Raw genomic sequence first — 11753 nt, 5'->3', positions numbered from 1 at the left:
TGTATTTTTACATTTTGACTGCAGCTCATTTAGCACAACGGAAGTCAGCTGAAGTTAAAGTACAATGTCTTACCCTGGACTGATTTACTCCTGCTGGTTTGAAAACTCTGATTAAAGTATTTTCAATGTTCTGTGACAATCGAAGTACTACCCTCTTTGTAAAATCTGAATTTATAGTGGAGCCGTTTGTTCTGATTCATTTTAGACTCGTTGTTGTTGTCAGTGATTGTATGTTCACAGTACATCTCATGGTAGTATTGCTGTGTGTTTTCTTTCGGATGACAGTTCCAATCAAAGTTACATCAGTAAGTTGAGGGAAGATGCTCTATAATGTGTTTTAAGTTGATCAAGAAATGACAAGAAAACAGGTTTCATTTTGGTAAAAACATTTATTTTAATGCGTCACTGATACTTCTGGCAACAGTTGAGTTACAGTTGGACGTCTTTCATGCTGCTCATTTGTCACAATCATCAGTGATCAATTATTTATCAGTATTTATTAGTGGAAGGAAGGAAGAAGGAAGAAGCAGTGAACCAACAACAGACTCATTGATGCATGTTGGCAGTGCAGACTGGCCTCTGTTGTCAAATCCAATGGACGAGCTCCTGCAGCCAAAACTGAAGTTGATGTTTGCTGCGATTATAAAAAAGTAAAAGCCACGATGCAGAGTGCATCAGTTTACTACGTATGACTCTGCATAGCTCTAGAGCGGTCAGGGTGCCTGAGGACTGTTACAGAACTGGAAGAAGGCAAACCAGAACTAAAAGTCTGTCGGCCTGTGAACCTGAGGAGGGCTGAATATAGTACACAATAGAAAAGAGCTTCTGTGATTATATCTGATATCTTATGGAGCCAATTTCTTCTCACAGATCCAGTAGTTGAGACTTTCACATGCCACGTCATTCCAGCCCTCCCTGAAATTTATTTCTGCACAGTTTTCCTCTTTGCCTTGGGCGTCCTTGTTGTTGGGCTCTCCAGGGTCCCAGTAGCTGAAAAAATTAATGAATTAATGATAAAAAAAAACTACAAAAGTTCAACAAACAAGGATTAAGATGCAGAAGTAATATGTTAAATGTTAATTCTTTAAGATTTTGAATGTTAATATGAGTTGATCAAATGAATTATATATGAACCTAATGCTGGGCAGAGTCCCGTCCACCCATATCCACGTCCTCTCCTCCACTCTGTCAGTCAGTCCAATCCACATTTTCTTGGAAATTCTTCTTAACAAGTTCTTGCAGAGAAAATCATTGATCAGTAGACATCAGTCTGATTGAGCATGTGTACCTCTGCACGTTCCTCATATTAAATCAGACAGACTGAAGCTACCTGTTCTTCCTGGCTGTCTATGATGATCAGGTCCGCCGCTCTGCGCAGACAGTGCTCTCGACTCTCCTGCCAGGATTTCTGACTGGAGGAAATGTAATAGAAGCTGGGACGGACATAAATCCATCCTTCCTCAAAAAACTGATCTGAGGTGAAAAAAAAGAAAAGCATGACATCATGACATGACAGCACAATGAAATTCGCTCCTCATCCACGACAAAGCTGGAAATTAAAAAAAGGAACCTGCAATGATGAGCATACACATTTCACTCACCACACCAATACATTTTGTACAATCATGATTACTATTAATTATGGATGTCCTGATCACACTTTTTTGCCCCCGATACTGATCCGATTTTTCAGAATTGAGTATCGGCCGATACCGATACTTTCCCGATCCGATACTCACATTGCTATTGCAAATATACTCAATAATCTATTTTTGGAGCAACTAAGATGTCTGAAGCTAAAAGCACGATTGGCAGAAGCTTTGTTTAGCTAGAAATTATTGTAAAACTCACTTATTGAATCAAAATTCTTCTCTTTCTCTTTAGTTGTTGTTGTAAACTGAGGGTACATCCACACTACGAAAAAACAATCTTTTTTTCTCCCTGGCCTGCTCCCAAAAAACCGTCCACACCTCACTATGAACACGGCTCAACACGAGGCTTCAGGGCATGTAGTACACATGCCAGGCCTTTAGGGGCGCTGTGACTCACCAAACACAATAAAAAAGCAGAAGAAGACAGACCACATAGAAATTTAGAAGTAGACTTCGGCACATAAACACATAAACCACTATATATAAACTCTAGTTTTATAGGTCTATGGCCCCGCTCCGCCTGCTTCTAGCTTCTGCAGCTCCACCCGAGCTTCTAGTCCCTGATTGTTGTGGTTATTAGGTGACGTTGCGGAACGCGTTTTTTTTTTTTTTTTTTTTTTTTTTTAGATCGGCGGGGTGATCGGCTGGATTTGCCGATCCCCGATCACTCGCAAATCACTAATATCGGCCCCGATCCGATATCTACCGATCGGATCGGGACATCCCTACTATTAATAATATATCCATAAACATAACAAGATAAATAATGTGAAAACCAATGATTTTTTTAAGGCCATACAAAGGGTCATTCAGATAGTATACTTTTTAACATACATCCTCGCATGTTAAACGGGATGGACTCTATATTATAAGAGTCTGATTCACTCATTCATTGTGACTGAACACTGTTTTAACGGTTTGGTTTCCACTATGACAGGATTCATCCTCAGCTTGTTACTTACCAGACACGTTTCTCAGCTCGTCTGATTCCCTCACAGTTTTGCAGACTCTTTCATTTTGTAGACTCTGATCGTCTGAAAAGAGAAGGAACGTTTGAGAAATTATTAAATCTCTCACGAAATCTGCAAAGCTTCAAGCTTGACGAACTAACTGTGTTTTCTACACGCTGATTTAAATTTTATATATTTTTTTAAATTACACTGCAACGTCCAACAGATCCGAGCGGTGTTTACGTCTAAACAGCAGCAGATTCTTGAGGTGCCTGTGCAAAGTTGACAAACTAATAATACCATCAACACTACTTAAACACAAGAGTGTCTCTCGATGTCTCAAAGCCAAATGGAAATCAAACTGGATTAAACTTGTGAGTGGGGGTGTGCCTGTTTTCTACATCGGTCCAGCAGAGCTTCTGCTTGGATTAAGACGCACCACCGTCCCAGTAATGCAGAAAAACAGAGCAACTTTAAAATTATTTATCAAAATCATTATGTCAAGAATTTCATAATTATTTCAGAATGATCTCAGAAATTCAGAAAAACAGAGCCAAATGTTCTCCAATATAATTCATTTTTTATCATAATGATGAGATAATTCTCATAAATTCAGAAAAACAGAACTGAGTTTATACTTTTTCATTATCTCATGATGAGATCATGATTTCATTAACCGATTTTTTTCTTCCTTTTTTTTATCAGAGAAACTCATAAATTCTCAAAAACATTGGCCAGTTTTTTAATAATAAATTTTTTCTCATGATGTCATGGATTTCTTTTCTTTTCTTTCTTTTCTTTTGCTTTTAATTTATTGTTCTTGTTTGTTTTGCCAAAAGTTTTTCTTTTGGGCACAAAAAGAATTTAAAAAATGACCTGAGGAGGAAGAATGTTGTTTTTCTCTTCAAAATTATCATTATTTTTATGATTAATATGATGATGATGATGATGATGATCATTATTATTTTATTTTTAAAATTTCAATACTTTTTTTCTTTATTGCAGAGCATCTCAAAAGTAGTTGTTTTTTTTAACTTGTTGATGTGAAATGATGACATGGTATTGCTCTGCTTTACCTCCTGAGTTTTACCAGAGGTGATTACATTTGTTTTAATGCTGTGCCACAGGAATGGTTGGTTTCTTTCAAGTACAGTTTTGTTTAGTTTTTTTGTCTCTTCAGACAAACTTACAGAGGAAAAGGCGGAGGGAAATGTTGAGAGCAGCTTGAAGCACACACAGCAGTCCAATGCCAATACCAAAAAGTCTGCACAGCTTCCAGCCTGAAAGGAGAAGACAATTAAATACACAGACGCCTATGAGAAGCAGGTTTTCGAGGGGATTTTGCTCAGTGACACCACACACCAACGGACAAGTGGAAAATAAATTGAGTCATCTGTTTAACTGTCGTAGTTACAAGTATAAAAGTTACCTGTTACATCAGAAGTCCTGTCGTGGTCTTTACTGGAGGGGTTTTCACGCTCCACGGTGAGCTCAAGCTGCTTTTTCTGGACAAATCTGGCCATAATTCACCCTCAAGGAGTTTGGAGACACTTAATGCTGAATGACTGTGAATTCCAAGCACCTTGCTTCTTTTCCCTTTTCTCTCTGGTGACAAATCAAGCCGTGTTGTCGGGTTATTTTGAGAAAAGCAGAACAGATTCTTCGTGACAATGCTTATGCTCACTCGTCACAGAGGCCAGCACTTCGCTTGTAGGTGAACTGATTTCATTTGGGTCCAACGTGTTCTGATGGTCTCCTCGTTGAAACAAATATTTCCTGAAATCACTTGTGTTGACTTGTAATTTGTGAACAAATCAACAGATGAACTGAACTCTCACCTGTTGTACATTAAAAAAAAAACAACATGAGGTTTTTCTACTACTCCGTGTGCTTTTCTAGTTTTTTATTACACCAATATTTTACGTGTTACAATTCCAGTATGTTGACACCAGATCAATAGAGAGAGCGTATAAACAAAAACGTTTATTCATATTTTGGAGCTAATGTCTTGCTGGCCATTATGTATAACATGACTTTTCAGTGTCGTCTAGCTTTGCTCTTTTCTCGTCTCTCTTGGGATGATAAGACAATTTATTTTGCACTCCTCCCCAATGTATAGAATATAGTGATGCTTTAATTTATATCATTTTCTCTCAGCCTAATTCCTGAAAATCAGATAGCCCAGACCCAGTGAAAAATAACTAGATAAATGACATTTCCAGATCTAATCTGTAATTTATGTGTTTACGACCGCACTGGAACTAATGTTGTGTAAAGTTGCAATACATTTCCAACATTACACAACATCTCTTTCATAATTTCCAGTATGTTGTCTTTTTTTTTTTCACAAAACAAAGCAGAAGTATGACCTGCACTGGTAAAAATTGGGTTTTTCAAACAAGGTTCATCAGAATCTTGAACTTAACTTTTATTTCTCAGAATTCCCACTTTAAACTCAGAAAAAGTCAGAACTTGGTTTTGTTTTTTAATTACTGGTCCTAATCCTCTTTCGTAGTTTTTCCCTTCTGTGTAACATTTAAAAAAAGAACTTAAACTTAATTTCAACATACGTAATGAAAATAAAACAAAAACATTCAACGTTAAAATTTAGCATTCTTGTGTAATCTCAGTGATGAAAGCTTGTTTTGAAATGAATATCTTTAAGAATCATTGGGATTTGGACACTAAGTGTTTTGGACAACGAGGACAGAAATGGTTCTGCTTTGAAAGTCTCAAGACTGAATATCTACGTCTCTTCAGGAGAGGTAACGTGTCTCTCTGTTGGTCTGGGAGTCCCGTCTCAAATCCCACCTGATCAGGACTGTATTGACCCGCGGTGTTGTGCGAGTGTCTTTTACGCCTTTATTGTGCTTTTATCCTGTAAAGTGACAGTTAATCCCAAAAAACTGAAACCAATCCAAACGAGACCCTGATTAAAAACTGAGCTCCAGACAGGAAACAGGATTTAGACATCAGGATGTGGTGGGATTAACTCTGGGCTTTTGGAACTCTGCTGGTGTTTAATTCTTTAGTGCCGTTGCCATGGTAACATACCCTAAACGCCTAGCAAATAGAACTTTCATCTCAGGAAACGTATCGTAGCTGACGCAACACTTGCTTCAACCATATCATCACATAGCTGTTGACTACAAACTACAACGTATGATGACATTTAAACTCTCAATGGACAGAAAAAACGAGGGAATAAATTACCGTTTCAGTTTTGTCCTTGACTCCGTCCTTTATTCACCAGAATGTTGTGATTTTATCACATCTACTTACGTCTTCTATTTTTTCCCTCTTGCATGTTGGACAAATTATGTCACCATGTCTGTTTCCTGTTTCCTCATTCTTAGTGAAGACTCCGAGTAAACAGGAAGCAGAGATGAGTTTGAACGGAGGAGCCCGAAGATGATTTCTGCTCCAGTCAGAACAATGCAGGACCTTGAGATGACGGACTACGTCAATGATGGAGCGCGACACGGAGAGAGGCACGCCGCCCACAAAGAAAAACCAGGTAATAGCATTTATCATAATAGTAGGTATATTTAAAAGTTATAATAAATACACTGCTGGGGTTTTGAATAATGTACCTTAATTCGTGCCTCTGGTGGCTCATGCAGTAAAATCTTGTTGAGTGTGAGGGACCTGGCTTCGACCCTCTGCTCGTCATGATGACTTACTAACCTCTGATGCTACTTTAATGCTTTTATTTAACATTTTACTCATTTTTCAGAGTTTCACCAAAGTGTTCCCAGCATGAATGTGTCATCTTGTCCTTCACCCAACATTGGCAGGAATTCGCTCCACGGCTCTTTGACAATAAATTTACGTACATTTATCATAACACAAATCTTTCAAACTTCACTACGACCTTATGATTAGAGCAATACCACTAAATGATTTAAAGCAGCCAAAATAAAATGTTCAACCATAACAAGGTGCATCAGCTGCCCCAGTACTTTGACTTTCAAAGTAAAAGCCAATCAGCATTAAAAGAAATGTGTTGCCTTTGGATCTGCTGGTGACATTGACATTTTATTACATCAAAAATACAGGAAATGTAGAATTTAACCCAAATGCTGCCTGAGTTCAGCTTCAGTGTGAGTTTACAGTTAGGTTGTGAGTTTCACTCTCAGTGTTCTGCTTTATCTTAAAATGGTCTGATTTTGCAGTCGAATTATCAAAAGAGAGAAGAAAAGAAATCACATCTATATCCAACGGAAGCATTTAGTAGCACTTCAACATCCTCAACATTGCATTAATAACTGCAGAGGTTGGAGATCTTCGTGTCGTGGTTACCTTTCTATTTTGCAGAGAGAAGACTTTACACGCTTCTTTTCCTCAGCGTCGGTTTGCTGTGTGTCATACAAGCCATCCTCAACATTTCTTTGCGCGTTGCTTGTGAGTATGGCCTGAACACGTGTGTGTGAATAAAATGAAGAAGAAAAAAAAACAACCACAGCTGGATTCCTTCACTGTCAGATAACTCCTCAGTGACTTCCACTTGCAACTCAACTCAAGTTGGAGGCAGAGCGGCGGCGGCGGTTGCCCCGAAAGCGACAGTGAACTGTCCAGAAATGAGACACAAACAGTGCAACAAACTGCAAGAACGATTCAATGCCCTGACTGCCGACAGAAACCTGCTGGAAAACAGAAACAGAATACTCAACAACAAGATAAAGACGTTGGAAGAGGACATTCAAAGACTGCAAATGAATATGACGGGTGAGAAGTTCTTCTGTTTGTCTTTGTTTTTTCATGTTTTATGACAGTATGAGGAGCTGGTGGAACGTTAGTGAAACACCATCGAGCCTTAATGTTATTTTCACAGCGTATTTATGGTTCTGTCCTGAATCATTAATTTAATGCCTCATAAAGTTATTAAAGAAAGGTAAAGGTCCTGAGGAATTTCAACTTGTGTTTATCAGCTTTTGTTTTCTAAATGGGGGTATAAGTTATAAGATAATAACTTTATCTTTGCCAAAGAGCGCCAGGCCTCGTTGACTCCAGTTGAAAAGTAAAATGTTTTAATCAAAGGTAAAGTTATCATGCATATTTTCAATTCATGCTGAGTCTCAGGAAGTCTTTTTTACTGTCATCCGTCAGTATCCGCTCCAGTTCTGTGGGTTGACACACTCATACACCTGTAAGGTGATCTTCATCATTGTTTGTTTTTTTAAAGAGAAGCTGTCCAATGGTTGTTTAAAAACAATGATAAATGTAATATGGACTACATGGTGGTGTTGTTCTTAACCTGGAGTGAGAATCTCCCCAGCTCAGTAGACTAAACAGTGTCTTCTCTGACTCTTAAAGTAAAAACAGACATGAAAGAAAGCATGAACCCAACAACATGGTTTGGGTTTAAATCTCAGTTGGCTCTGCCTGTGCCTGACTTGTTTGTTTTTTTCCTCCTGTTTCCTCCCCCAACATCAAAAGCTGCTTGTGAGGTGACGTGTGGGGCTGTACTAGAATAAGCTCCATGATTTTGATTGTTATGATTAATTAAGTAATTTTACACACATCTCTGTCTTTTGTTTTTGGTGACTGCTCATACATTTATGTGAACGACATGCAGCCATAATCTTTCAATGTTTTGTATTAAATGTACAGAAAGTTTATCAATTGTAGATTTCAGTTAAACACCTGATGCTGCGGTTACGATTCCACTCGTACAGCCTCGTCAAGCGAAACGCCTGAACTGAGGAATCCAAGTAGATAAGGGGCTAAATGTCATCCGAGACCTGTGACAGAGTCCAGTTGACCTTATAAGCAATTAAAATCAGTTTCTACATCAGGACATTTTTCTTTAGGTGAGTTTTACAATATTACAGTTAAACAAAAGCAAAAACACCTTACAGCCACTTCCAGACCTACTATCCTCTGCTGTCAATCAGTTGAAGTACACCACTGAGAAAAAGTACGATATAAATAGAAAGCGGACAAACAAATGTGGAAATTGTGTACATATACTAGGGCTGCATAAAAAAATAGATTTTATGGATTTATCAAATTTGTAGCTAAAAGAAATTAATATTTTGCAAATTCAAGTCCCCCCCCCCCCCCCCCCCCCCCACACACACACACACACACACTCACAGTTTTACAGTATTTTTCTCGTTCCGTTCTACCTTTCCTTCCTTGTGGGTTTCTGTAGTTGCTGTTGCACTTTTGCTTAAACCTGGTTAAAGCCTCATTTACTTTTTAATTCGGGATTGTTTAAATGCATTTTTAGCTCTGAGGACAATCACAACAATAGAGTTGCAATTTTAATAATATATCTGATGTCTGCAGTCATTTTTAAGTGCATTGAGGGAAAAAATCGAAAATTGAATCGAAACTGGAATTTTCCTTTAAAAAATCATATTTTAATTTTTTTTTTTTTTTTTTTTTAAGGCCAAATCGCCTAGCCCTAGTACATAAACACACAATTATATATTCATGTACTGGCAAGTACACACAATAACATTAACTAAACACTAAAAAAGCTTTATTCATAAGACATAAGAGGTTATTTTTTTTACCACTATTATTCCAAACTGGGATCTATTTATCGTACAGAGTCAATTCATGTGGATATTAGAGCGAGCTTGTATTCTGAAAGATGTCCTCATTGTGCAACTTTAAACTGGAGTACTGACCGTGTATCATCCATGAAGTAGGAGTGAACATTACCCAGAATCCCATCCCAGATTCACCATTGTTGCTTCTCGTTCCCACTGTTTCCTGCACCTCATAAAGAGTGACACATTCACAGAATGACCCTAATATTCTGCACATTGTCTCATTGCTTCCCAGAGCTGAGTAGGTGTGCGTCCTCTCGGCGGTGTCCCTTGGGTTGGAGTGAGATCAGCTCAAGATGCTACTTCCTGTCCACTGAGAAGAAAACGTGGTTAAGCGGCAGAAGAGACTGCCAGAGCAGAAATGCCGACCTGGTGGTGATCAACAGCGAACAGGAGCAGGTGCTCTGCAGCTGATTTACTGATTTAGCAGGAAAGTGTCTGAGGTCTCACTTATATTTACTGTCTGATTCTCAACAGAGGGCCATATACCGTCTGGACGGAGACATGGATCTTTTGTTCTGGATCGGCTTGCATGGCACTAATGGGAACTGGGTGGATGGATCTGCACTGACCACTCGGTGAGACCATCATCACATGACACCACAATGTTTGTGCTTTTTGATTCGGATTCAGACTCTTATTTATCCAACAAGGGGCAATTCGTGCAATAAATCAATAAAACCAGATAAGATAAGCACAAAGCAAGGCAGTAAAGCGCTAAGAACAGTAAGAAAAAACAATAAACAGGACGAGGATAATGCCATTCAAAGAAAGTTGTGGTGATTTAAATTCTAAAATGGGTGTGGTCTGTGTTTAGGAGCTTTATGGCGGAGGGGATGAAGGACTTTGAGTACCTGTTAGTTTTTCTTTGGGTCACATAATAACGTCTGCCTGAAGGCCTGAGAGAGAATTCCTTAGACAGAACGTGGTCTGGTTGGCTGCTGAATCGCTTTGCTTTTCTACCCACTTATTCCTCCCAAATTGCGCCCAAGTCCCTCTGAACTTTCATGACATTATTTAAGTTGTTTTTGTTTTTCACAGACAGCCCATTGTACCAGCAGGTAAAGGAAAAGGTTAAAAGACTTTCAATAAATGTCAGTATCATAAAAGGACAATCCTGTTTTAGCAACTAGAAATAGAAAACGTCTCTGTTGTTGTTATACATGGTGAATTTAGATACAAAGCAAGGCAAGACAAATTTATTTATTTATATAGCCCCATGCAGAGACAAAGAAATTCAGGGTGCTTTGCAAGGTGTTCAAGGAGTTTGCTCCACAGAAGGAGGAGCGTGAAACTGCTCACTTCTGATTCTGGGAACACTTAAGTAGTAAACCTCTTCCTGAGGACCTCGGGGGTCTGGATGTTTCATATTCTATAACATAGAGAGAGAGAGAGAGAGAGAGAGAGAGAGAGAGAGACAGACAGAGAGAGGCAGGCAGGCAGGCAGGCAGGCAGGCAGGCAGGCAGGCAGGCAGGCAGGCAGGTTGCTGTTGACAACAAATGGATGAGTGTGACTGATCATGTCAAGTGATTTGATAACATTATCAGTCGACCACTGTACTTTAGATTTTGGCAGGCTGGGCAGCCCGATCACGGTGGTCCGAACAACGTGGAGGACTGTGTGGAGATGTATCACCTCAACCCTGTGCTGTCCTCCTGGAATGACGCCCCCTGTGGAGGCAAGCGGCGCTGGATGTGCGAGAAAGAACCTTGTGGGGTTGGCATGGTGCATTGACATTAGAAAAATAAAATACCTCTCTTCTGCTGGATGAATGTGCTTTATCTATTGTGCCTTGAAATAGCTCCTGAGGCTCTCACCACTTTTCAGGTAAAGTTTGTAAGGTTACGTTTTCAAGGTTTGATTTTCATCTCAGTTTGTGTTCATATTAATTCATGTCATTAATTCATAAAATGCTATTTTTTGTGATATACCATCTTGTTAGTCATAATAAAAACAGTTTATAGTAGGATACATATGTAGATATGGGTATTTTGGGTATTGACATGCTATTTAGTAAAGGCTGAACAAAGATATTTGAATTTTATTTATTCTTTTATAGAACAGACACCTTTTCTTTTTTTGATTTTATTCTTTTTATTAATGGGAAAGTTCAGTTTCTACATGAACTACTTCAAAGTTCAGTTCACAAATTTTAAAATGAACTAGTTCAGTTCATAGTTCAGAATTCAAAATTTTGAACAAAATTCACAGTTCCAAAAATGAACTAGTTCATACTTCTTTTTTTTCCAATACGTTGTTGTAATTTCTGGACTATTGAATATAAGCTGCATCCACCAAATTTAAAAAGGAAAAAAAGAAAAAGAAATGTCGGAGTTACGTGATGCACCTGAACGCATCACCGGCGTATCAACGACATGAAGTTCGTTAACCCTTAAAAAGCCGAGTCCTCCGCTGCAGGGGTCAAAGCAAGTTAAAAAAAAAAGAAAAGAAAAGAAAAAATAAAGTCATCATACGAAGATGAAGTATTAATGGTGGAGGCAGAGTCTGAGGTGGTGCTGCTGTCTCCCATTTGTTTTTGCCGCGATGTTTCGCATTTTGATGACATATGCGGCGGTGCGACTCTGTG

At 38.7% G+C, this 11753-nt stretch overlaps 2 protein-coding genes across 8 annotated transcripts; one reads left to right on the top strand and one right to left on the bottom strand.

Annotated features, from left to right (window-relative positions):
* Positions 1-369: 369 nt before the first annotated feature.
* On the bottom strand, positions 370-5959 carry LOC308110207 (CD209 antigen-like protein A). 5 transcript variants are annotated; one of them, XM_080464376.1, is made up of 8 exons: positions 5885-5954; positions 4287-4440; positions 4032-4207; positions 3793-3882; positions 2615-2686; positions 1331-1473; positions 1135-1235; positions 370-990 (listed from the first exon to the last, which is right to left on the bottom strand). In XM_080464376.1, exons 3-8 carry the CDS (start codon positions 4123-4125, stop codon positions 846-848), a joined length of 645 nt encoding a protein of 214 aa, XP_080320502.1. In that variant the 5' UTR covers positions 4126-4207; positions 4287-4440; positions 5885-5954; the 3' UTR covers positions 370-845. The 5 variants fall into 5 exon arrangements, with proteins under 5 accessions (XP_080320502.1, XP_080320501.1, XP_080320499.1 ...); XM_080464375.1 differs by having other exon boundaries at positions 4287-4355; positions 5816-5935; XM_080464373.1 differs by having other exon boundaries at positions 5816-5931.
* On the top strand, positions 5957-11599 carry LOC308110204 (asialoglycoprotein receptor 1-like). 3 transcript variants are annotated; one of them, XM_080464368.1, is made up of 6 exons: positions 5957-6119; positions 6920-7006; positions 7100-7330; positions 9401-9564; positions 9643-9743; positions 10732-11599. In XM_080464368.1, exons 1-6 carry the CDS (start codon positions 6014-6016, stop codon positions 10898-10900), a joined length of 858 nt encoding a protein of 285 aa, XP_080320494.1. In that variant the 5' UTR covers positions 5957-6013; the 3' UTR covers positions 10901-11599. The 3 variants fall into 3 exon arrangements, with proteins under 3 accessions (XP_080320494.1, XP_080320493.1, XP_080320495.1); XM_080464367.1 differs by having other exon boundaries at positions 7088-7330; XM_080464369.1 differs by having other exon boundaries at positions 5993-6119; positions 7127-7330; positions 10732-11598.
* Positions 11600-11753: the final 154 nt, after the last annotated feature.

The sequence above is a fragment of the Lipophrys pholis genome, assembly GCF_963383615.2.
Source record: "Lipophrys pholis genome assembly, chromosome: 5".
NCBI classification, from domain to species: domain Eukaryota; kingdom Metazoa; phylum Chordata; class Actinopteri; order Blenniiformes; family Blenniidae; genus Lipophrys; species Lipophrys pholis.
The sequence above is the reverse complement of the archived record's forward strand: the minus strand, read 5'-3'. Positions and strand labels throughout refer to the sequence as shown.

What these genes read in the sequence shown, in the direction of transcription:
- LOC308110204 (XM_080464367.1), top strand. Translation starts at nt 6,014, where the DNA reads ATGATTTCTGCTCCAGTCAGAACAATGCAGGACCTTGAGATGACGGAC. An exon ending in ACTGCAAATGAATATGACGG is followed by an intron (nt 7,331 to 9,400) that starts GTGAGAAGTTCT and finishes ATTGCTTCCCAG; the next exon opens with AGCTGAGTAGGTGTGCGTCC. An exon ending in TCAACAGCGAACAGGAGCAG is followed by an intron (nt 9,565 to 9,642) that starts GTGCTCTGCAGC and finishes GATTCTCAACAG; the next exon opens with AGGGCCATATACCGTCTGGA.
- LOC308110207 (XM_080464374.1), bottom strand. Translation starts at nt 4,125, where the DNA reads ATGGCCAGATTTGTCCAGAAAAAGCAGCTTGAGCTCACCGTGGAGCGT. An exon ending in CAGGACTTCTGATGTAACAG is followed by an intron (nt 3,883 to 4,031) that starts GTAACTTTTATA and finishes TTCTCCTTTCAG; the next exon opens with GCTGGAAGCTGTGCAGACTT. An exon ending in GGGACTCTGCCCAGCATTAG is followed by an intron (nt 991 to 1,134) that starts GTTCATATATAA and finishes TAATTTTTTCAG; the next exon opens with CTACTGGGACCCTGGAGAGC.